At 26.8% G+C, this 25,073-nt stretch overlaps 1 protein-coding gene across 4 annotated transcripts in view; it reads left to right on the top strand.

Moving 5' to 3' along the window:
• The window catches only part of LOC136080678 (A disintegrin and metalloproteinase with thrombospondin motifs adt-1-like), a 204,058-nt gene that overhangs the window by 42,258 nt on the left and 136,727 nt on the right, over nucleotides 1-25,073 (top strand). For all 4 annotated transcript variants that reach the window (XM_065797640.1, XM_065797638.1, XM_065797642.1 and 1 more), the window contains exon 3: nucleotides 8,789-9,058. In XM_065797640.1, coding sequence (XP_065653712.1) covers nucleotides 8,789-9,058 — 270 coding nt within the window. The remainder of the gene's footprint in view (nucleotides 1-8,788; nucleotides 9,059-25,073) is intronic.

The following is a 25,073-nucleotide window of genomic DNA, read 5'->3' as shown; positions in this document are numbered from 1 at the left end:
TTATGCAAGTATCTCCACAATTGGTTTGAATGATATCACAGTCAATGCTGACTTGCTAGGATACTCGTATGTTATAATAGCTATGGCGTTGTTCCTGAAAACGTCATTTACATTGCTCCTTTGTAGACAAGATACAGGTAACTCATGATTTCTATCTGCAGCTGACAAATTATTGTGACATGGTGTTGACATAGAGATAATTCCCATGCCATGAAATGAATTAAGACCATGAATAGTGCAAACTTTATGCTCAACATTGTCAGCTGAGAATTGTGTAAAAAATTCGGGACAACTCAACTTTGGCTCACACTACTTTAATTGTGTAACTGACTTTTGAAACAATGAACCCAAGTCTGTACAACATGTTAATTAAAGTTTTTCCGCCAAAATGATGATCTACAGAAACAACCAATCCATATGGAGTTGGAGCTGTAACATTCTTTGATCTTACTGCCTCAACTATAGTATGTCCAATAGATACCCGCTTAACATTGTTGCAAATAAGATTATCAAGGAAAGTGTTCAGTAACTTCGAGATCCAAATCTTGGCAGTCTGCAGATTATCAAATTCTCTACATGCTGGATAGTTGTCCATTGAATAATTTGCGTCACGTATAGCTGACTTCAACGTATACTTCACGTATAGACTTCGTATGACAACGTATGACTTTACGTATATATATAAATGACATATATACGTATATATATATATATATATATATATATATATATATATATATATATATATATATATATATATATATATATATATGTATATATATATATATATATATATATATATATATATATATATACATATATATATATATATATATATATATATATATATGTAAATTATGTTAGTGTATTTTACAAATAGAGTGCTCAATGTTCTTAAAGAACAGAGCGATAATAAATTAGTAAAAAACACTTATCTAACTTTTATCTTTGACTTAAAGTTTCACCATTGCTGGATCATCAGGAAGACTCTTCCTGATGATCCAGCAATGGTGAAACTTCAAGTCGAAGATAAAAGTTAGGTAAGTATTTTTTACTAATTTATATATATATATATATATATATATATATATATATATATATATATATATATATATATATATATATATATATATATATATATATGAATATATATATGATATATGACAACGTATGACTTTACGTATAGCTGACTTTAGTTCTACTCTTCCGCGTTTATTACCATTTAGAATTCACTATATACGCTGCCATTTTCCGCCAACAAATTACGTTTTTTCTAGCTTCAACTCCAGAAAAAACAATATGGTCCTTATATCGAACAATTAATGTAACTTTAAGCCAGGCTTGAGAATTAATATGATCGCTACCTGCAAGTGATCTAGCGTTTTTAGTTAACTCAGCTAATATGAGCAATTCATTGTCAGACATCTCTAACCAAGCACACAGTTTTTCAAATGCCGCATCTTTGTTAATATCAACTGGACGGCTAGATTTTTCAAATGTTGATGATGCAGAAAAGTCTGTATGACGCTTCCTATGATAAACTGCCTCTTCTGCAACTAGGCATTTACATAAATTCAGACGAGCTTGCACTTCAATAGCCTGTGCATCAGTTTGTCCTGCTATTAATAAACGCTTTGCACAAGTTTCTAGAACCCTACCTCGAAGTTCAAGTGTCTGAACGCACCAATAATCACATCTATCAGGATGTTTGACATCTTGTATGCATAGTTTTGTGCACAGAAAATAATGAGATTTCCATTCAATTGGTGTTGAAGATGATCTTAGTACTTTACATCTCCAGAATTTTTTTTCTCCTAATTCAAAATCCCAATAAATTAATATTTTGAAAAATAATATTGTTAATGGTATTGCTAAACTCTTTAAAATACATAAAGATATTTAATAGTTTATAAAAAAAAAGTATTATTATATTATTCAAAATAAAAAACTCTTATAGATCGTTCTTAGAAAAAAATTTAATATTGCATAATTAGCTGCAAAGCTTTCATTAAAGTCTGATAATTATAGCATAATTGCGCCAATGATAGAAATTGGTACTGTTCAGTATATCTATTTGATTTGGACGCTTATATTTATTTTCAATGAACTGAGTATTGCACTGAAAATAGAACTTTTGTGACATTTAATTAAATCCCGTCAACCGGGGCTACTTTACTCCTACGGGGGTTACTTTGCACCGATTTTGAAATAATTTGGTTTTAAAATAATTTGGTTTTTTTTGTTCGTTGGGCCATTATCCTCAATTTTCGGAATTAATTTTGAATGATGCTGTCATCCTAAGTGTTGTTTTTTAATATTTCTGAAAGCCATTTTTTTACCAATTTTTTCCTCCTTTAAAAGTGGCGTGTTTCAACACGAGAACTTAATCCACTAAGGAAAAGTTTAGTTTTTTTATGCGAAGAAACTATCAGTAGTTTCAATTATGCAAAAAAAAATTAAATTAGACTATTATTTATGAAAGTGCTGTTCAAATTAGTTTGTGTATTATGTTTTAACTAAAAAGGGGCTACTTTGCACCAGCTAAGAAAGTGATGAAAAGCAGCCTCAGAATATATATTTTTAAGCATTTTATGGTTTTAAATCTTGCTAACAGATACAAATTGTTTTTAAGGTTAGTAAGGTATTACAATAGGAAGATAGAGGCTCGTAGTTATAAAAATTATTCAATTGAAACACTAAAATTATGTTTCGATTTAATAAAAAATGGAACACTAAGTTAAAGTATAGTTGCTAAACAATTTAATATACCAAGAAAGACAATAATTAATAAGTTAAACCGAAAACACTTTATAAGACCAGGTAAACAGCTTATTTTTTTAAAATTTGAAGAAGAGTCGTTTGTTTCATATATAGAATCCATGAGTAATTTTGGTTTTCCATTGACTCAGTTGGATTTGAGATTTACGGTGAGCTGCTACTTAAACAAAGTAGATAAAAAAAGTTAAACAGTTTTTAAATAAAGTTCCTGGCAATAATTAGTTAAAATCTTTTTTAACACGATACCCCAGACTAAAAAAACGTTTTGTTGCAGATATCAAGTGTTGCAGAGCTGAAGTAAACGAGGAAACAACACGAGCGTATATTGAAAATTTGAAGGAGATTGTAAAAAACTTACCTGCAGAAAACATATGGAACCAAGGCAAAAATAACTTAACTGACGATCCTGCAAAAAGAAGAGTGATATGTTGTCGCGGCATTAAGTATCCAGAGAAAGATTGTAATTTTTCAAAGTCCACCACTTCCTTAATGATGTGTCGTAGTGCAGCCTGTGTATTGCTTCCACCATTTGTTTTGTTCAAAGCCACTAAAATTTGCAGCACTTGGACAATATATATTGTTGCCTTCAAAGCCCATAATATATTGTTGCTTTCAAAGTACTAAATCAGGTTGGTTTGATTCACTTGCTTTTAATAATTGGTTTGAAAGTCTTATGTTATCAAAACTAGAAAGGTAAATTGGTAAAGAGATTTTCATTGCTGACAACTTATCTACTCACCTTAATGTTACTATATTTCAAAAGTGCAGAGAAGAAAATATTTTATTTGTATGTTTGCCTCCTAACAGTTCACATCTTACACAACCCTTAGATGTTGCTTTTTTTGAGGCCAATGAAAATAGCTTAGAGAAAAGTTTTGTTAGAGTGGAATGGAACTCCAGAAGGTTTATGTTTTGGTTTCTTAGCTAAGCAGTACTTTCCGTCGCTACTAAAACAAGTCCTTGATTTTCTAGAACCAAATATTTAAAAAAATCTTAAAAGTGGTTTTCAAAAAGATGGAATTTACCCTTGCAATGTGCAACCACTGCTTGATAGAATTTCTAATAAAAAAATTGAGGCGTCAGCCATCAGTTCGTCATTTTTGAATGCTCTCAAATTGATTAGAACTTCAAATGTGACAAAACCAAAGTTACCAAAATAGAAATTAGTTAAAATACCAGCAGGAAAAAGTCTTTCTCATTTAAACAAATCGACTTCAAATCAAAATAATGTTGAACCACAACCAGGTCTAAAATCAATCAGAAAGCGTAAGAGAAAAATTTGAAAACCACTCAATGGTTCCAGTAAAATAGAATCATTAACTACCCAGCTTCTTGATAACCATTTATTTTAAGACTTGGTGAAACCAATTAACAAGCAGATTGATGCATTTATAATTGTAAGAAATTGAAAAAATGAATACTTTTCTGGATCATAAAATATTTTGACGAGAATGGAGTAATAGTAAGTATCATGGTAAAATCTTCATATAATTGGAAATGGCCTCTAAAAAAGAAAAATATTTTATACGTGGGATACAATAAATGGAGGAATAAGCCCCCCTAAGATTTTGAGCAAATGAGGGATCTTCTCAGTGCCAGAATTGTTTAATTGTATGGAATAATGTGAAAACATTGGTATTTTAACTCAGTTATTTTATTTAACGATGGCCTATTTTTGGATTTTTTTGTTTTGTTTTGAAGTTTGTTTGTTTAAAAGAAAATATTACACTTATTTAATAAATTGTTTTGTGAAATTATTGAATTGTGAAATTACGTAATTTTTTAAATAGTTTCAAAAATTCTTGAACTTAACTTTATACTTAAATCGACTTTTTCCGCAATATGTATATTTTTTTTAACTTAAAAACTATATTTATTTTAATTGGTGCAAAGTAAGCCTCTTGTTGGGGATACTTTGCATCAATTTTAAAACCTCACTCAGTGCGTATTAAATTTTAATTTTTTTTTACTTAAAGTAGTTATAACAACGTTTTAGAACTTTAAAAAATAATTTATTTTATAAAGCAAACTTTTTTATTAGGCCTAAATTTAACTTCAGTGAAAAAACCATAAAAAACGGAGTAATTAGCCCCGGTTGACGGTGTATAAAGTTGGCTCAATTTAAGCTATTCGAAAACAAAAGTAAAATATCAAGTCTAGTTGCATGTTTGTATGATTTAAGCTCACAAGTAAAACAAGCCTTCACTTTATTAACATATCTGATGTTATACCAAAGACTAAAAACTAATTACTCAACTCTAAAAGCATTTTGTTGAGTGTGTTGTTCAAAACTTCTTTAAAGTAACAGCAGATCCTTTAAACAAGTCAAGCAAGCAAAAGTTTCAGACTTTGTATGTGTTCTGGGTAAAAACTTATAAAAACACAAATTTATATTTAAAACCAGTGTAAAAATCAACTTGTAACATTTATATATATATATATATATATATATATATATATATATATATATATTAAATTTTTGATAATCTTTGACCAGGTTTGACATTCACCTCTTTGTACTAGTAAATGGTTGACTCTCAGGTTGAACTTCAGGTAACAACCTAGAACCAATTTATGGAACTTTAACAGATTTTAAACATATAAAGTAACTATAAAAATATGTTTTTTTTTTTCCACTTTGGAAAATTCTAATAATTCTTCTAAAATGAACATTTTCAAGCAATTTTTAACATTCTCCACCTTGAAATCGACCACCATGCAGCTTAGGCCTTTAAAAACCTTAAATTTTGTTTTACTTGTTTGCCAGTGGCATCCATAGATTTCAAATATTTTACTTGCAAATTTTTATTTGCAAATATTTTGTTTGCAAAAGTAAATTGTGTTTGTATTATCATAAATTGTGTTTGTATTACACAAAGTAGAAAATATTACATTTGAGCAAGAACTTCAATAACTTTTATCTCATTAGGCATATCAACTAGTGAAAGGTTAATGTAATTAATTCTTTAAATGCTGCCTTTCAACTTTTTTCACCACAAACCTTAAATATATATAGTTTTAACTAAATCAATCAAATTAAGGTGAAATTATTTTTAAAGAAAACTGGGCACCAATATCTGAGCATGAACTAAATGGGTTTCTTAGACTTTTATTTTTATTCGTGTGGTTTATGGCATTTGGGTACAAATACTTTCAAATGGTTTTAGACCATATGAAAATGTAACTGTTAATAAACAGCTGGTTCCATTTCGTGGACGATCTTCCTATATATAATGTATAAAATCCAAACCAACTAAATATATTTTAAAGCTATGGTTTTTGTGTGATTCTAGTACTACTTATGTTTTAAATGCACAAATTTATACTGGTTGTGTTCCTGGGAATAGCCTAGAAAAAAATCAAGAGCAACGGTAGTTCATGATTAAGTTGAAATTATTAAAAGATCTGGACAATGGACAACTTTTTCAAATCAGTCACACTTGAAAGAAAATTTTAAGAGAAAAAATTAAGATGGAACAACGCGCAAAAATAAAAAATAAAATCTTAAAGAATTTTTATCTGCCCAAACACGTGAAGCCTACTCTTGAGCGTTTGATCACCAAGAACAACTAACTTTAGTCTCGTATGTCTCAAAGAAAGGAAAGTCAGTCATTCGGCTGATTAGCAATCATCGTGATGCAGAGTCATCAAACCATCCTGACAAAAAGCCACAGATAATTCTGGACTACAATTCAAAGCAAGGGGGAGAAGAAACTCTTGACAAAATGGTCTCTATTTTTTCTGCAAAAACAATGATCTGCAGGTTATTATAAATATAGCAATTCTTTATCAAAACTTATGAAATGTATTATTTGTTCGTCTAATTTGTATAACTCAGGTGGCCTATGGTAATCTTTTACATCATCCTAGACATTTCTGCTGCTTATGCTTTTGTAATTTGGATGCACTTAAATCCCACATCAAATAAACGGAAGACGCATCACAAAAGAATATTTTTAAAAGAATCTGGTAAATCTCTGGTAACAAACAACCCCAGTCAAGAACGAAATTTGTCTTTAAAGTAACACGGTTTTCTTTCTGAGTCATTTGGAATTATCTCATCACAAAATGTTGAAGTAAGTTCTTCAATGTCCTTCAACTTTCGGCAAAATAAAACAAAAGGTAGCAATGATGAAAATAAATCAAAAGATGATAGTAACTTTTGTGTGAAAATGAAACGAGGTAGATGCAAGCTCTGTGTTAGATCATATATATATATATATATATATATATATATATATATATATATATATATATATATATATATATATATATATATATATATATATATATATATATATATATGATTTAAATGTTGACATCTTGTACGAGAGTATATATATATATAAACTAATTTAAAACATCAGATAATACGAATTCTCTTAATACTAAATAATTTATTTGAAATTTTCGCCGGATTTCATCCTTTCGATTAATAAGGAAACTATACATGCATAGGTGTGTTAGTATAAAATTTATTATTGTTTAATAATACAAGTTACCTGGTTACTAACATTTTGTTGTTTTGTTATTTGTTTCTTTCAGAAGTAACTTACCAATCTGGTAATCGTCGACTTTTAGTTACGCGCGTTGCGTTGCTGACAATTCGTAAGCATCTGTTAACGTTTCATAAATTTTTTTGTAATACTTTTCCAAATTTTAAATTTTCATTTTCCAGTTCTCATTTATGAAAATTTCCAGTGAACTGATATTGAATTTGTTTTATATTGTTAATTTTGTTGTCTTTACATTCAATTACAATTCACGTTTACTCTTTCATTAACCCGTGTATCACTATTTTCAATCAATGATGGTTGAAAGATCAGACTACTTATACCTTTGTAACATGTGTCACTATTTGAATTTTTCCCTTAAAGCAATTGTTGCCAGCGCCAAACAAGAAGAATACATGAGGTAAAATCAACCATATTAGCTTGTATGTACATTGTTATATGTCGCGATATGCTGTTATTTGCATATTTTGACCTCATTTTTCGGCCTATCGTAACATTTTCCCCAAGATTGATTTTTCTAGATTTTACAGGATTCACTGTTTAAATGATGAAGTTCTAAAGTTTGCTTTCATTTATTTGTACAGAACTTATTCCGGGTCATATCTTTGTCTACCGGACTAATATGATATAATTAGCTCAGTGCTTTTCATCTTGTAAAAATTTTTGCTAATCAAACTTTTATATACGATAAGAAAAGATTCATTAATTTTCATGAAAAAAAAATTACTTTTGCAAAGTTTAATACTTTAATAGTTAGTGTAAAACCAATTTAGAGCTAACTAGGCACAAGTAAGAGTTATAGCTTGCCATTTCTTTCGTTCTGGCTTGTTCTTTTATGATGTATATTGATATGTCTGTAATAGGAATAGAGTGTTCGAGCTTTACACCTAACTATAACTTATGAGGTCAGCTATTACAGTCCTATGCAAAGTAAAATTTTTCATTGTGCAAATTTATGTAATTGTAAACCTGTTTAAATGCGAGTAAGTTACAAAAATGCTGCATTGTATAAATATAAAATAATAATTTAAATTGCATAGATATTTAAAATTTGTAATTGTTTAGTAACTTGTAATTATATATAGAACTTTATATAACTCTATAAAGTTTTAAGTTTGTAAATATATAAAAGTAAATTTAGGTAAAATAAATTGGTAAAAGCTGTTTACCTTTTTTTTTTAGTAATAATACTCAGACAAATTACTATGTCGATTATTAACATTTTTTTGTTAGTTTCAAAAAATATCCAGTTTAAACTTTAAAAAACTCCAAGTTCTTTAACTATTATATACAATAGTTAAATATTTTTTATATTTATAAATTATAAATAATGTTTATTCATGAATATCAATACTAACATATAAATGATAATCTCAAATTCATAACTATATATGTATTTATAGTTGTATAAAAGGTTTTGTATATAATTATATAAAGCTCTAAATTGTTTAAACAATTTAAAAAGTATTTCCTTTAAAAAGTTTTTCTTTTTTTAGTTACAGTACCTGAGAGACAATCAAGCAATATACAATGTCCATCGAATGCATCAATAACAGTTTTAAGTGCTGTATATAAGCCTCTTTACTGCAACTGTATCAACGCTACGTACAATGTAAATAATTGCTCAAAAAATGTCACTAATTTTATTCAAAATTTGTGTGACAAAAAAAACTATTGTGTCGTTCGTTCTAATAATGATAATTTTGGTGATCCATGTATTGGTATGAGTAAAGACACAATCATTACCTACACTTGTCATCTAGAGAGTAAGTGTAGGACAGTTTTGTTATGACAGTAAAGAGTAATTTTATGTTAAGACAACCAATTTTTTTTAAATGTAATCCTACTTTCTAGAATTTTTTTAATATACATTTGCTATAGTTTGTACTTATTAAAAAATGATAAGTCTCAAAATGTTAACTTTTAACTTTTAGCGTTTCCTGAGTTGAAACTGTTTCAAATTTGGTGAATATAATTGTTTCGGTCAAATTCCACCTTTTTTGAACTTAAATTTCTCATTATAAAATTAAGTAGTTAAAAAAGTAAAAAGTTAAATAAAAGCAACTTTGATTATCTACAGGTGAGAACTTTAAGTACACAAGTTAAAAGTTCACATTTTATTTATAAATAACCCAGATATCAATTTAAATAATGGATCACAACCCCAGTGAGTTTTTTTAATAATCACCCCAAAAAGTTGGGATGTGTATTGAATTTATTAAATTCAATACACATCCCAACTTTTTGGGATGAAAAATTTCAAATGAGATAATTTAGTTTAAGGAGTACAGAATGACAAAAAAGATTATTTTGTAAAAGAAATACTATTAAAGTTAAATTTTTTCAAAACAAAATAAAATATTGAGCTGTTTATATTATTTGAAACAAAATAAAATAAAGAATGCATTAATAAACTTTTTATATAAAAATGTTTATAAAAAAAACATTTTTTTAATTAAAATAAAAATTATTGCTATACAAGTTTAATTTTTATAATTTTATTTAATTCTTGTTTTGAAAGTTATTACATTTTTTCAGATAACTTAATGATACTTTAATGACTTTATGATGCTTTAATGACTTTTAGATAACTTTATGATGCTTTAACGACTGAGTTTGCACTTGACTTATACAGACTGAGACGTTTCACAAAAGCTATAATTTAAAAATATTTAATTAATTCCAATACATTTTCCAATTTTTTTCAATGGAAGTGAATGTAAACCATTTTCACAACTCAGTAAACATAGTTTTTAAGTTTACATTATTTCAAGGTAGTTAGAAACATAATCTCTACACTAATATTTAAATGTTAGACTGAGAATTTATTTTTGTAGTCAAAAACATTTAAAATTTTTAATAATGTCTTAAATTAATGGTGTCAATATACTCAAACTATATGCTATATTTCTCTATATTTTTGAATAAGACACAGTCGTCTATAAAATGCCAAGTGCTTATCTTTTAATGTTTCCCTACATCTTCATCAATCTTTTTTATTTATTTTTTATAGTTTTTCTTGACGGAGATAGCACGTTAATAACACTATGCAAATTAATAAGAGGTTCTACTATTTACTAGGATATTCTCTTATTACTATGGTTATTTTTGTTGTTGTTATTATTATTTTTATTTTTATTTTTATTATTATTATTAGTATTATTATTATTATTATTATTATTATTAATAGATATAAGTGTCTTGCCAACGTTAAAGATATGATAAACCTGCCTAAATATAAATATGCATATTTAAGATATTGTGTATTTACAATTAGCTTGCTTTTTACCATCTATTAAAAACAAAAGACGAATAGAAGAAATTTAGCTCCTTTATGTTGCAAATTTGCATTACTTGGTTGATAGAGCAGTTTTCTTTATTAATCATTTGCTAATTGTGTCAAAATCAAGAGAATAAAGTTAGGTTGCTTGGTAGTCTGAAAAACAGATTTTATTTGTTTTTAATGAGGATGAATGCAAATAAAAATACTAATCTAATTACAAAAATTTAGGTTAAAAAAAATACCCCAACTTATTGCTAGATAGATAAAATTTTAAATACATAAAATTTAAGATAAATTTTTTAAAAAATGAACTTTTATTTTGTGTATTTAAAGTCCCTAACCTGATAATTAACTAAAGTTATTTATAGCTTTCTATCTTTTATAGATTTAAATTTATAAAAAAATTGTCAATTTCAAAACAGCCAAAATTGAAACAATCGTAACTTGGATACTGCTTAGATATAGAATAAGAATTAGATATTACCCAGACAGCCCCCACTAGCGGCCCAATGCTGGCCTAGTTACGCTTGTGACAACGACACGATAACGGCCGTTGATCACGGGCCTGCATTGAAACGGCCAATGGGCCAGTATTGGCATGCTAGCCATGGGCCCGCAATTATTTGCCAGCACTGGTCTTCAATTGTTTGACAGCACTAGCCCACAATCGTTTGCCAACACTGTCCCGGGATCATTTGCCAGCACTGGCGCATTATCTGTTTCCAGTACTGAAACGTGATCATTTTCCAACATTCTTTCGTGGTCGCGTGTCAAATAACGATAATTTGCTGTGTTATTTGTCTGATTGTAGCGATATTTGTTTCATGCTAAAAATTTCATTCTTAACTTTCCAGGTATGGCAAAGTCGTATATCTTCAACCTTTTCTGCTGGCAGTAAAGTATCGCTTGGCTGACTATAATGTTGATCGATTTCATCTTCAGTCAAAAATATTAGGAATTTTACCATAAAGCGGTTTTTAAATTGAAAAAAAAGAACATAACTCCACAACGTTACTTAGTGTGTAATTGCATTGGTTGCGTAAGTCTTTAAAAAATATATTACAAACGTTATGCATTCCTCAAGGATAAAAATAAAAGATGTAAAAATTAAAGTGTTTAAGAAAAATACCTTTGAAGGATAAAATACCTTTAAAGGAAAACACTGATGCATGTTTTGTTGTGATCATTTTTATCTATTAAATAAGCAACCATATTTTTCAAGTCTTTACCATAAACAGCAACAGTAAAAACTTTTATATGAGAATAACTCCAATATGCACTTTAAAGTTGTTCTTGATGAGTACAACAATAGTTTTGGCTAAAATCAAATTTTATAAATATTTCACCAGCTTAATGGTGACGTTTAATTAAATGGTAAATCCAAAATTGAGGTAGCATTTTCAAAAGCATTGCATATGTTGCATACATAGACTTTTTGATAAATCCCTGTTGTAGACGATTTGTAACCTTGTCTTTGTACCAATTTATGTAACTAACTTCAATCCATTCTTCGTTTTGTTCTTTAAATGGTGTTAGCATTCGATTGTTAGGACAGTTAGCATAAAAACTAAATAACAGTAAGAGGCAATCTGGAGTTAGAGGGCTGCAAAGAACCCATTTGTTTACACAGTTTGTGTTATAAGGTTCAAAATTAATGTTCGAAGATAAAGCGTAGCATATATTAAATAAAAAACAAATTTTCATTAATTAGATAACAGCAGGGTTCAAGAAACGTGTCTGAATATGTTAGTATTTGAGCTGGACAAAGTGCACAAAACTTGAAAAATTTTATCTTGCTACCAAATTCTTCTGCGTACAGGGCATAACATTCCCTGAATTCCCTTTAAGAAACAAGTAACGTTTTTGAAATTTTTCACCATCAATTTTTATAAAGTCTTTCATACCTGGAGTCCATCGAGATATTTCTTCGCGCTTTTTAAAACTCTAGTAAATGATTGAATACACTAGAAGATAAATGGATGTGCTTTTTTATCGTTGATATATCTAGTAAAGAGATGTTCATTTCTATTTAATGACATTATCTGCTTTTTGTGGCGACTTGGATAAAGCCAATTTATCGCAGTGCACAGCACGCGCTTTTGACGAACTTGAATGATAGACGGGTTTTTCCATTTGACTTGAAGTAGAACAAGGAATATCAATGATACCTTGAGTTTTTTGAAGATCTCTGAATTTACGCTGTCTTAATTCAGCAAGCTACTTATTTTTTAATTTTTGCTCTGGTGTTGATTGTTGGCGACAAATATTACTTCGTTCTTTTTTTTTTCTTTTGAATCAATTTTCTTTCTTTCCTATAATCTTTACAAACTTGTTTGTGCGACTTGGGCATTGTTTTAATATTTAATGTTTTCTGTATTTTGAAGTTTTCTGTATTTTTATGTAGAATATGTCAAATAAGTATTATTTTAAATTAGTTCATAACCTTTAAAAACACAGTTATATCTATTGTTTAAATTACTCTTTATAACATTTGTTTTAATTAAGGTTTTTTGAATTAAATTTTCTTCCTTGACGCATTTGAACACCTATAAGATGCATTTAAACATCAAAACGACGCATATAAACATCGAAACGATGCATTTAAACATCGAAACGACGCATTTAAATATTGAAACATCTGTTACGTTGCGGTCGTGACAAAATAGATATTTCATTTCGCTTTTTTGCGGACAAGGTTATTATAAATCTTTTTTCACATAAATATTCATTTCAACTAAAATGCTTTGGCTAAATATTTTCTAATTAAAAAAAATAAATTTTAGGTTGTATAAAAAAAATAAATTTATGTTAATAGTCGCGGTCGCGACGGTGAACAACGTCTTTTTTTATTTTAGTAATATTACCAACTAATAATTAAAATAACAATAATATCACTTATTAACAAACTTATTTAATCATTAATGTTTATTTTGAGAATTAAAAATTAAAAAACAAAAAACGCTCAACACAACTCCATGTTGAGAAATCCATGTTTTTTATATCATAAAATATTAAAAATGGCTACCAAATCTGAAATACCTGCATAAAAATAAATGACGAAATTTTTTTTGGATGCACTAATGTGTTTGTTAATTTAATTTAAATAAATCTATTTCTAATATTCAGTTTAAAAATTTTTGAATTATGGCAATATTGTATGGAATGACTCATAAGTATATATATGAATATATATACCCAGCTAGCATGTTTACATTGTACCTACGTTGGGCCAATGCATGGTGATACATTGACCCAACATTGAAATTCGATGTTGGCCCAATGCAGGTTTGATTTTTGGTTAGACATTGGCCCAACATTGTGTACAACATTAGCCCAATGTTGAATACAACATTTACCCAACGTTTGCCCATCGTTGTATACCAAATTGGCCCAACGTTGTATACAACATTGGCCCCATGTCATTTGTTATATTGGTCAATATTGTATAAAATGTTAGGAAATTGTTATTATAAATTAGCTACATACTGAATTTCAACAACAAATAATGTACATCGGCCTAACGTTTTATACAACATTAGATCGTTGTTACAACTAGATGATTTGCATCGCTACAGTGAAATTTATAGAGAAATAAAAACAAAAATGCATGATACTGGTGCAAAAATTTATTTATTTAATTTACATAAATTTTTCATTAAGTATACATTTTGCAAACACTGAACATAAACCAAAAACTAATACATTGAGTTTTAAATAAAAAAAAAATTCCTTATAAATATATGGAGTAGTTTCGATAAAACCTGAGCTATTTCTTATTGATGTGTGTTTAGCTAATGATGATTGGTGCCCACGGTTATCATCTTTTCTTCCACCATCTCTATCACATGCCTGCATAAGCCATGTTTATTTGACTCCACAGCTTCTGCAAAAAATTTAGTTGTTTGTTTAATTATGCCACAAAGAAACGTAACAGATTGAAAGTAATTGTGTAATGCAAAATCGAAACTGAAAAAATAACTTTTCTAAGCCATTTACCAATAGTAACAATGCAATCAACATTTTTTCCTATTCCAATTTTTTGTCCTCTCCCAGCATAGTTTTATTAAACAGCTAGGCCATTTTTAAAAACTAGTTTTAGTAAATAAAATATACAATCTCCTTCGTCTTTAAGTCCAATTTGTCCCAAATAGTTAACCTGCAAAAATATACAACCTTGCAATAATTAAAGTTATATTTGGTTATATTTAAATTGTTATAAAATCTCATTTACAAAAAACCTTCAAATAGTATTTTGCTTAAAGTACATGATTTATATAAAGATATCATACGAAATGCATAAACAAATCATAAAAAAATATTTACCATTTTTTTAAGTATTTTCTGGTCGTTTTTCTTCTAGAGTACTTAAACTCTCTACTACTTTTAGTAGCAATGACACTCTGTCAGGCAACTAATTAATTGGCATACCTTTGTTACTCTTTTTAGTTATGCTTAAAATTAAATTTGATGTTTTTGTAGTTTACCAAGCTGCACTTCAATGCTTGCCAATCCAATTATTGGCACAATACCAGCATATCTTTAGGTGATACAGTTTTATCTTGAAACAATAAAGTTAATAATATTCTTAAGAAACTATACAACAAATTACATACAACATTTAGAATTTATGAAATTAAATACAACGATCATTAATAAAGCAAATAAAATTAAAGACAGAGAGACAAAATTTTAATAATAATGATTTAATGATAATGAATTTATAATAATTTTATGAATTTTTGAATTTGATGGTGTACATTCAGTTGGTGGCGCTGACACAAAACAATTCTCGTTAACGTTTGAGATAGGGACTGCACTGTAAAACAAAAAAACTCATATTAAAACAATTTTTCACTATTGTTTGTAAATAACTTTTTTTAAATACTTTTATTCTGAATATTATTAATAACACAACTTTTAAAATTAATATTATCTATAAAAAAATTGCATTACCTTAGTCTATTATATGAGGAATAATAACGAACCATCGGCAACTGTTAAAAAGTTAAACTCATATGAATATTATATTTTCTTTCCTAAGAATTGATTTCAAATGGAATTCAAAGTTAGTGTAAGGTTTCATATGTTAAATATTGCACAATAAAATATTCATTAACAATCTGATTTTTTAACTGTAATACATGAAAAGTCTTTTAAAATTGTAAGTGTTAAAGCTCTGAATAAAGGCTTCCTTTCATCAGACAAAAAGACTTGAATTAAAAATAACTATTTAATTAATTTTGTTCATTCAACTTCTCAGAGCAAACATTGAACTTCTGCATATAGTTTGGAGTTACAGGTAAAACCCAATGTTTATTAATATTTTTTGTATTAGTATATGAAATTGAAAATAATCTACTAATAACTTACCAAAATAGCTTGAAGAATCATCTGCAGCAAGTTATACACAATTTTTTGTATCTTCAATCTTTTTTATAGCTGATCATTTTTGCTGTTTTCCTTTTTTTGTTTCTAGATCAAAAATTTATTCTTCTGCAAAGTTCAATCTTGCATTGCTATAAAAATCTATAAATCAATTCATTAATAATTAAGTTATAACTAAAGTTAATGGATAAGTTTAAAGTTGTTAACTATTGTACACAAACTAAATATGAACGATATCCAATAAAATTTATTAAAAACTAATAAAACCACGAATAAAGTCTCTCTGCCTTAAAATAATGGAATATATAAAGGGTTGTTTTGATTTAAATTGATTGATTTAAATTGGTTGATTTAAATCCACTTAAATCATGATTTAAGTAAGACGAATAAAAATCATGATTTAAATTGAGTTTTTTGATTTTTATTTTTTTTAATGATTTTAACTCATACTTCAATCAATTTTTATAGGCTATTCATTGGTCTTATAATAAGATGTCAGGCATTATTAGAAAGCTCTACACAAGTAGAATTTAGATTCTGATAACATTCCTTTTTGTATTGTTAGATTATTTAGGCACTATTTTAGTGTAAGATCTTACAGTAAAATATATATTACAATAAAATATATATATATATATATATATATACATATATATATATATATATATATATATATATATATATATATATATATATATATATATATATATGTATATATATATATATATATATATATATATATATATATATATGTGTATATATATATATATACATATATATATATATATATTTATACATATTTATATATATATATATATATATATATATATATATATATATTTATACATATATATATATATATATATATATATATATATATATATATATATATATATATATATATATATATATATATATATATATATATATACGAGCAAATCTATTTTTAACTTTGTTGCATTTTTTTGTTTTTTAAACTAGTAATCAACTCTAATCAACTTTAGTAATAACTTAAATCTTATTTACATTTATCTTATTTTATCTTATATTAAAACTTTTTCATATATTACAGTCAAAAAGTCAGAGTTATATTAATCATTAATAAGATTTAATAGAATTTCAAGTGGAAAAAATGCTTTTTTTACTAAATAAAGTAACGTGCGGAAACCGGCAGCCACAGCCACAAAAGTTGCCCGACCTACCGGGAAATTTCCTAGTCTCCCGGTAGACTAGTCCAACCTTATTAAAAAACACTGGACAAGGTTCATAATGTACCTTGAAAACCTGGAAAGTTAGTTCATTTTGGCTAAAATCATGAAAAACCTGGAGTAGTCAAGGAACTTTTTTTTCTTAGATAGTCATGGAAAAGACAGGGAATTCTGATTTAAAAGGTACTCGTTTTTCAATTAGGTCATTATGTTTATTTTGGAGCTACTCATTTATTATTTCTGAAACTTATGTTTTTCAAGCGTTCATTCATAGTCATTCTTAACAATAAGATCCATACTAACAAGTATAATAAGATACATAATAATATCCAACTTAACTAATAGCTAAGTTTTAAAAGTTTTGTCATTCAAATCACGTACAATATTAGCATTTCCATTACAGTAGATAGTAATATTAAACATTTTGTAAAAATTATTGTTAAAAATGGTAAAATTTATCTGATTTTTCAAAAATGTCAAGGATTTAATATAAATAATTGCCTACGAACCCAGAAGGATAAACATTGTTTTAATATGAAGTTTTTGAGTTTGCAGTCCAACCTGAATCTCATACGTTAACTAGAATTGTTTTGTGTCAGTGCCAGTTATGAATCCATCAGCAAGTATATATTTTTATCATTAAAATAAAAATGTTGTATTTACTTTCATGAATTCTAAACTTTATATATAATTTGTTGTTTATATTCTTAAGAATATTTACAACTTTGTAGTTTCAAGATAAAGTTGTACCCCCTTAAGATATGGAGATAGCATTGGCACGATGGGGAAGCATTAAAGTGCAACTTTGTGAACTACAAAACACATCAATTTGAATTACATAAAAATTTGAGTAACAAAGATATGTTGATTAATGATTTGCCTGAAAAAAGTGTGATTGCCATTAAAAGCAGTAGAGAATTTAAGTACTCTAGAAAAAAAAAGTAAGAAAATACTTATGCAAAAAGAAAGTATTTTTTTATAATCAGTTTATGCACTTTGTATGATATCTTTGTACAATTTATATACTTTAAACGAATTACTCTTTGAAGGTTTTTTGTAAATGAGATTTTATATTAATTTAAGTCTAACCAAAGGTAACTTTTATTATTACCAGGTTGTTATTTTTGCAGGTTAACTATTTAGGGCAAATTAGAGTTAAAGACGAAGGCGATTTTATATAATCCTATTAAATGCTCATCTTTAGTGCTTTGTGATAAGACTGCAAGGACTTTTTGGGGCACCTTGAAAAAAAATAATAATAAAAAAATAAATTAAATAATAAAGAAAATATTTTACACGTGTGTGTGTATTTATGTGTGTATGTGTGCGTGGGTGTGTTCCCTCTGAAAGTTCATATAAGCCTTTCAAAAAACCAAACGATGAATTATTGTATATTAATATTAACTCAAATTGTCCACCCCAAATTCTACAACAAATCCCAATTTCAATTAATAACAGGCTAAACCAAAACTTCTTTAATCAAAATGAAGTCACTTCCTCTAAACGAATATTTGAAGATGCCCTTAAAATAATGGTTTTGAAAATTTTGAACTAAAAATTGCCCCTGAAAAAAAGAACACAAAAAAGCGAAATAGAATTAGAAATGTAACTTGTTTAAAACTCCCCCCCCCCCCCCCCATGTAGTATAAATGTTTCCTCTAACATAGGAAAAGTGTTTTTAAAATTGTTCGATAAGCATTTCCCTTTCCCTATTAAATTACATAAAATTTTAAATCAAAATACAAATAAAGTTAGCTACAAATGCACAAAAAATATGGAAATAATTATAAAAGGTCACAATAATGCTTTGTTAAACAAAAAAGAAATCCTAAATGAAAAAACTACAGAAAATTGTAATTGTAGAAAAAAACAATTGTACAATAAGTGGAAATTATTTATCAAAAAATGTGGTATATATGTGCGTTGTTTCCTCTAAGAATGTACCTGATAAACAATATATTGGCATAACAGAGGGTGAGTGGAAAAAACGTTTTGCCAATTATAAGCAATCTTTTAAAAATAAAAAGTATTCAAAAGACACTATGCTGTCAAAATATATATGGGAATTAAAAGATAAAAATATTGATAATTTTATACTGAATTGGTTCATCCTTAAAACAGCGCCTGTATATAACAATATTTCCGAAAAATATTTACTATGCTTACAAAACAATTTAAAATAATTACACATGCAAACCAAGAATATTTATTAAACAAAAAATCGGAATTAATTTAAATGCAGAAACGAAAATAAGTTTCTCCTAAAAACTTATTAAAAAAAATGAGCTCAAATAATAGTTACAATAAGTCCCCCTTTTATAAAATATTTTTTCTAAAAAAGCACGAGTTATCATTTCCAAAGAATTCTTTTTATGATAGTGTCAGCCAATTTCATAAATGTGTGAAAATTTACAATAGTTGAGTCGTTTGCTACTTTCTATAATTTAATATTTGGTATTAACTGAAGTTTTATTAATTTGATCATTCATTTCTGATGAGTCTTTATTGATAAAAGACAGTGTTAAAAATTTTCGTTGACGGAGTTTCTACTATTTTATAATTGCTCTGTTCTTTTAAGAACATTGAGCACTCTATTTTGTAGAATACATTTCAAACTTGTTTAAATAAATAAATAAATAAATAAATATATATATATATATATATATATATATATATATATATATATATATATATATATATATATATATATAAATATATATATATATAAATATATATATATATATATATATATATATATATATATATATATATATATATATATATATATATATATATATATATATATATATATATATATATATATATATATATAATATATATATTATATATATATATTATATATATTAGGAATTGTGTTAATATTTCCAGTAAGAGTGCTCAGTACAGCGTGTTATATAATTAGTAGAGCAAATAATATAGTGAAAACTAAATAATTATTAATATATATTTCAATTACATTACTTAAATTTTCACGCAATAGCGATCATCAGATGTAACAACAACATTGTTGTTACATCTGATGATCGCTTTTGCGCTTTGATGACATTAAAGTTTTTAATTAGAAATTTGTTTTCATGGCGGCATTTTGATCCAAGCTCGATTCGTTTGTTAAGCAAATTTAAAGGTGATGTGATAATGTGGTATTTTTCTGTCAAGCATAAATTGCAAAATTTACCACCAGGTTTGAATGGCTCCGCTTGATCGAGAATATTCCATTTTATTATAGGTTCGAAAGTATTATTCTTGCATTCCCACACAAATTTTGAACGTTCAGTGGAGTTGCCCTTACTTTCATAAACAAAGGAGTTTTTATGTTTATACCATCTGTCTTTGAAGGTTTTCTCAGTAAGCCCAATGTAATAATATCCTTCTTCTTCTTGGTGAGTTTTTACGTTACAAATATAAATAAAATTTTTTAACCTATCGGAAAGTTCTTATAGACCTTATAAAAACCTAATGATGAATTATCTAATAATAATTTCAATTCAAATCATCCCCTCAAATCTTAAAACAAATTCCTATTTCAGTTAACAACTAAATTAGTATTCTTCTAATGAAAATATCTGTAATTAATAAATGTGTGTATGAAGATGCTCTTATAAAAAGCAGATTTAAAAGTTTCGTGCTAAAATTTGTAAATAAAAATTCAAAAAAGCAAAATAGAGATAGAAATATAATTAGGTTTAACCCTCTGCACAGCAAAAATGTTTGAACAAACGCTTAGAATAGGGTTTTTAAAATTAGTAGACAAACATTTTCCTCCCTTTAATAAATTAAACAAAAGTTTTAACAAAAACACAATTAAAGAAGCTTAAAAACAAAAAATATTGAAAGAACTATAAAAGGCCATATTTTTGCATTGATAAATAAAAGTTAATCTCTTAAAGAGAAAAATACTGAAAATTGTAATTGTAAGCAAAAAATTGACTGCCTTATTAATGGAAAATACTTATCAAAAAATATTATTTATAAATGCATTGTTATCTCACAAATTAACCTTAATAAACAATATTTTAGCTTAACCGAGGGCGTATGAAAAAAAACGTTATGCCAACGACAAACAATCTTTTAAACATCAAAATTACTCAAAAGTGACTGCTGTCAAGACATGTTTGCAAATAAAAGAAAAAAATATTAATTTTAAAGTTAACTGGCCTATTCTAAAATCTGCGCCTGTCTATAAAAACATTAAAAAAAATGTATACGATGCTTACAAGAAAACTTTAAAATTGTTACTCATTTGGACTAAGATTTATTACAAAATAAAAAATCATATATATAAATATATATACTTTTTAATTGTATACATATATACATATATATATTTACATATATATATATTTATATATATATATATATATATATATATATATATATATATATATATATATATATATATATATATATATATATATATATATATATATATATATATATATATATATATATATATAATTATACATATTTGACTTTTTCATTTGACCATTGTTAAGGAGAATTATAGAGTTGTTTTTATGGGAATGCTAAAGTAATTAATTTTAACTGATTTAAATGATTTCAAAAAGTTTTGTGAAGGACTCAGTGTAACTTACGACTTTTTTAAATAAATTCTCAAAGGAAAGAACAACGTCAAAATATACTATTGATAGAAAGAGTGAAAAGAAAAAAGTAACAAAGATAGAAACTCAAAAAGAACTTATGAAATTTAAAGCATTCTGTAGGAGCCATCATTATAATATGTACGCAAAAATCTCCAGTTAGATCCACATCCTCCACCCTTGTTGTATATCGTACATTTTAGTACTCCCCTCCCGTATGCGTATTTATGTTTGGTGGTCTCACCGCCCTCCCCCCCAAACTATAGTTACTAATTTACTGTGTAAGGTAAAGTGGGGTAACATTGACATGTGAAAGATTCATCAGATGTAAGACATTTCTATAACTTTTGCTTGATTCTTGACCCATGGGGTTACTTAAGCATTCCTGTCAATGATACCCTACCGAAATATGCGTTTAAAAAAAGAATGTTATAGAAAATCTTTAAATTATTAGTATTAGAAACAACATCATAAAAACACATGTTAATGATATTATGTATGATTTTACTTATCTTTTGATTAACGTTTTTCAGCAAGAAAAAAAACTAAAAATTAGTTTAACTTATGCCCTCGGTATGGTGTTGTTATTTACACCTACTATTATGTGGATAAAATTAATTCCTCTGGCTACATAGTTCATATTACTTTTACTTTCATTCATGCTATTCAAACAATGTTTGAATAAATCATGTTAATAAGACTTACGAACATGTGAATATAAATAGTTCAACCAGCCACAACATTTGATAAGTTAATTTAAACGATAATCAACGAGTGACTGGTAAAAGTATATAATCTAACACATATATGTTAGATTAAATATTTTTACCATTTTTTAACATTTATATATAAATGTTACCAACAAGTTAAAGTAACCCTTGTCATGTCATGTTGTTATCCAAATGTCAAAGTAACCCTATAAGCGTTAGCTTATAGACAAAATTAATACCAAATATAATTTTGAGAAATAATACGCTTTACTTTAAGAAAATATATCAATTTCTTTAACATATCTTCATTACAAGTAATACTGAACAGAGCTTAGGTTGTTTCCTTTTATACTAAGCAACTAAAAATTTGTGAATTTTCAGTTGAGTTTCTCTCTGGCTCTGTCTCGAATGCAGTTTGCAGCCACTCAAATAATTTTCGAATTACTGGCATCTTTCTCTTCGAATTATTGGCAAATGGCATCAGAACCTTGTTTAATTCAATTAATATTATGTTTTAGTTATTTTAAAGTGTATTTAATCTTAGAAAAATTTTAATGAATTTGTAGAAAAATTTTAATATTAATGTTAACTTATTTAAAATTATTTTTGTACGTTTTTTCCATTCACGCTCGCGAACGTGATCACTTTTTTTTGAGCTGATCAACTTTTATATCCTTTGCAGGCCATGAGCATGAGCAACGTTTACCTTTAATAATTAGGCAAGTGATCTAAACTGGCACCTAAATTTTTTTGCATACATGTTTTACACCCCCACCCCACCTTTCCTTATAGTGCCACCCCTTATACTACCACTTATGATTCATGCTACCCACCCACCCCCCACCCCTTTCACCTAAACGCACTTTTACTCAAATTGCTCAACATAGATTCATCCCTCGGTGCGTAAGTTATATATGGATATATGAATAACCCTAGATAATTATAAATTATAAATGGCCATCTATAAATCCATATATATAATTAAATGTGTATGTTTATACATATACACACACACACACACACACGCACACACACACACACACACTCATATATATACATATATATATATATATATACATATATATATATATACATATATATATATATATACATATATATATATATATATATATATATATATATATATATATATATATACATATATATATATATATATATATATATATATATATATATAAATATACATATATATATATAATATATTTTTATATATATAAATATATATATATATATATATATATTTATATATATACATATATATATATATATAAATGAATATATATATATATATATATATATATATATATATATATATATATATATATACACATATATATATACGCACTGACTAGGTTAGACAATGGTACTCTGTGTTATTAATATACACCAATTTCTATACTAGTTGTTACTAATCATCTTTTGAGTGTCGAACAGTGGTTGGTGCACTTTTCAAATATATATATATATATATATATATATATATATATATATATATATATATATATATATATATATATATATATGCATATATATATATATATATATATATTTATATATATATATATATAAATATATGTATAAAAATATATATGTATATATATATATATATATATATATATATATATATATATATATATATATATGTATATATATACAGTGGTGGCCAAAAGTCCTGGAACATCATATTTTATGTTATGAAACCATTATATTTGTGTGAAAAACAATTTATTAGTATATGTTTTTATTTTTTTCAATAAAATAAGTGTTTATAACCATTTTAAAGATGATAGGTACATGCACATACATGATAAAAGTTCAATATTTAATGGAAGCATAGTTATTGTCAATTACCATTGGGATACGTTTTGGCATGCTGTTAACAGGTTTTGTACAATAGTCTGGTGTAATTTCATGGATCCACACTGATTTGATTGCTTCAACTAAATCATTATAGGATCTAGGCTTTTTGGCAGCAACTTTTACTTTCATAATATGCCAACAATTTTCAATAACATTAAGATATGGTGATGACCCAGGCCAATTTTCAAGGGTTTGAATTCCTTCATCAGCAAACCACTTCTTTACAATTTTGGCTGTGTGGCATGGTGCAACATCCTGTTGGAAATAAGTGTAGTTCAAGATTTACATGAAAGGTGGCAACTTCTCCTTCATAACATCCAAATGGACTTTGCTGTTTATTGTGGTATTCTTGGGCATTATCCAAAATGGCCGACGTCCTTTGGCAGAAATAGAACCCCAAACCATACAAGTCACAGGAGCCTTGACACAGCTAACTGTATATTTTGGCATATATCTACAGTTTTTTGGTCTTTTTACAAAGTTGTTTGTGACATTAAATTGTTTAATACATGTTTCATCAGAAAAAAGAACTTTAGACCAATTTTCTCAAGTCCAATTTTTGTAGCGCTGACAAAATGTTTTTCGATCTTTTAGGTTTTCTAATGATAAAAAAGGTTTTTTTGCTGGCTTGCATGCCTTCATTTTGAAATTAATCGAAAGCCTTCTTCTAACTGTTCGGTCACTTACTTTTTTCT

This window comes from Hydra vulgaris, chromosome 05 (genome assembly GCF_038396675.1).
Source record: "Hydra vulgaris chromosome 05, alternate assembly HydraT2T_AEP".
Lineage (NCBI taxonomy): Eukaryota > Metazoa > Cnidaria > Hydrozoa > Anthoathecata > Hydridae > Hydra > Hydra vulgaris.
This window is presented reverse-complemented; position numbering and strand designations above follow the sequence as displayed.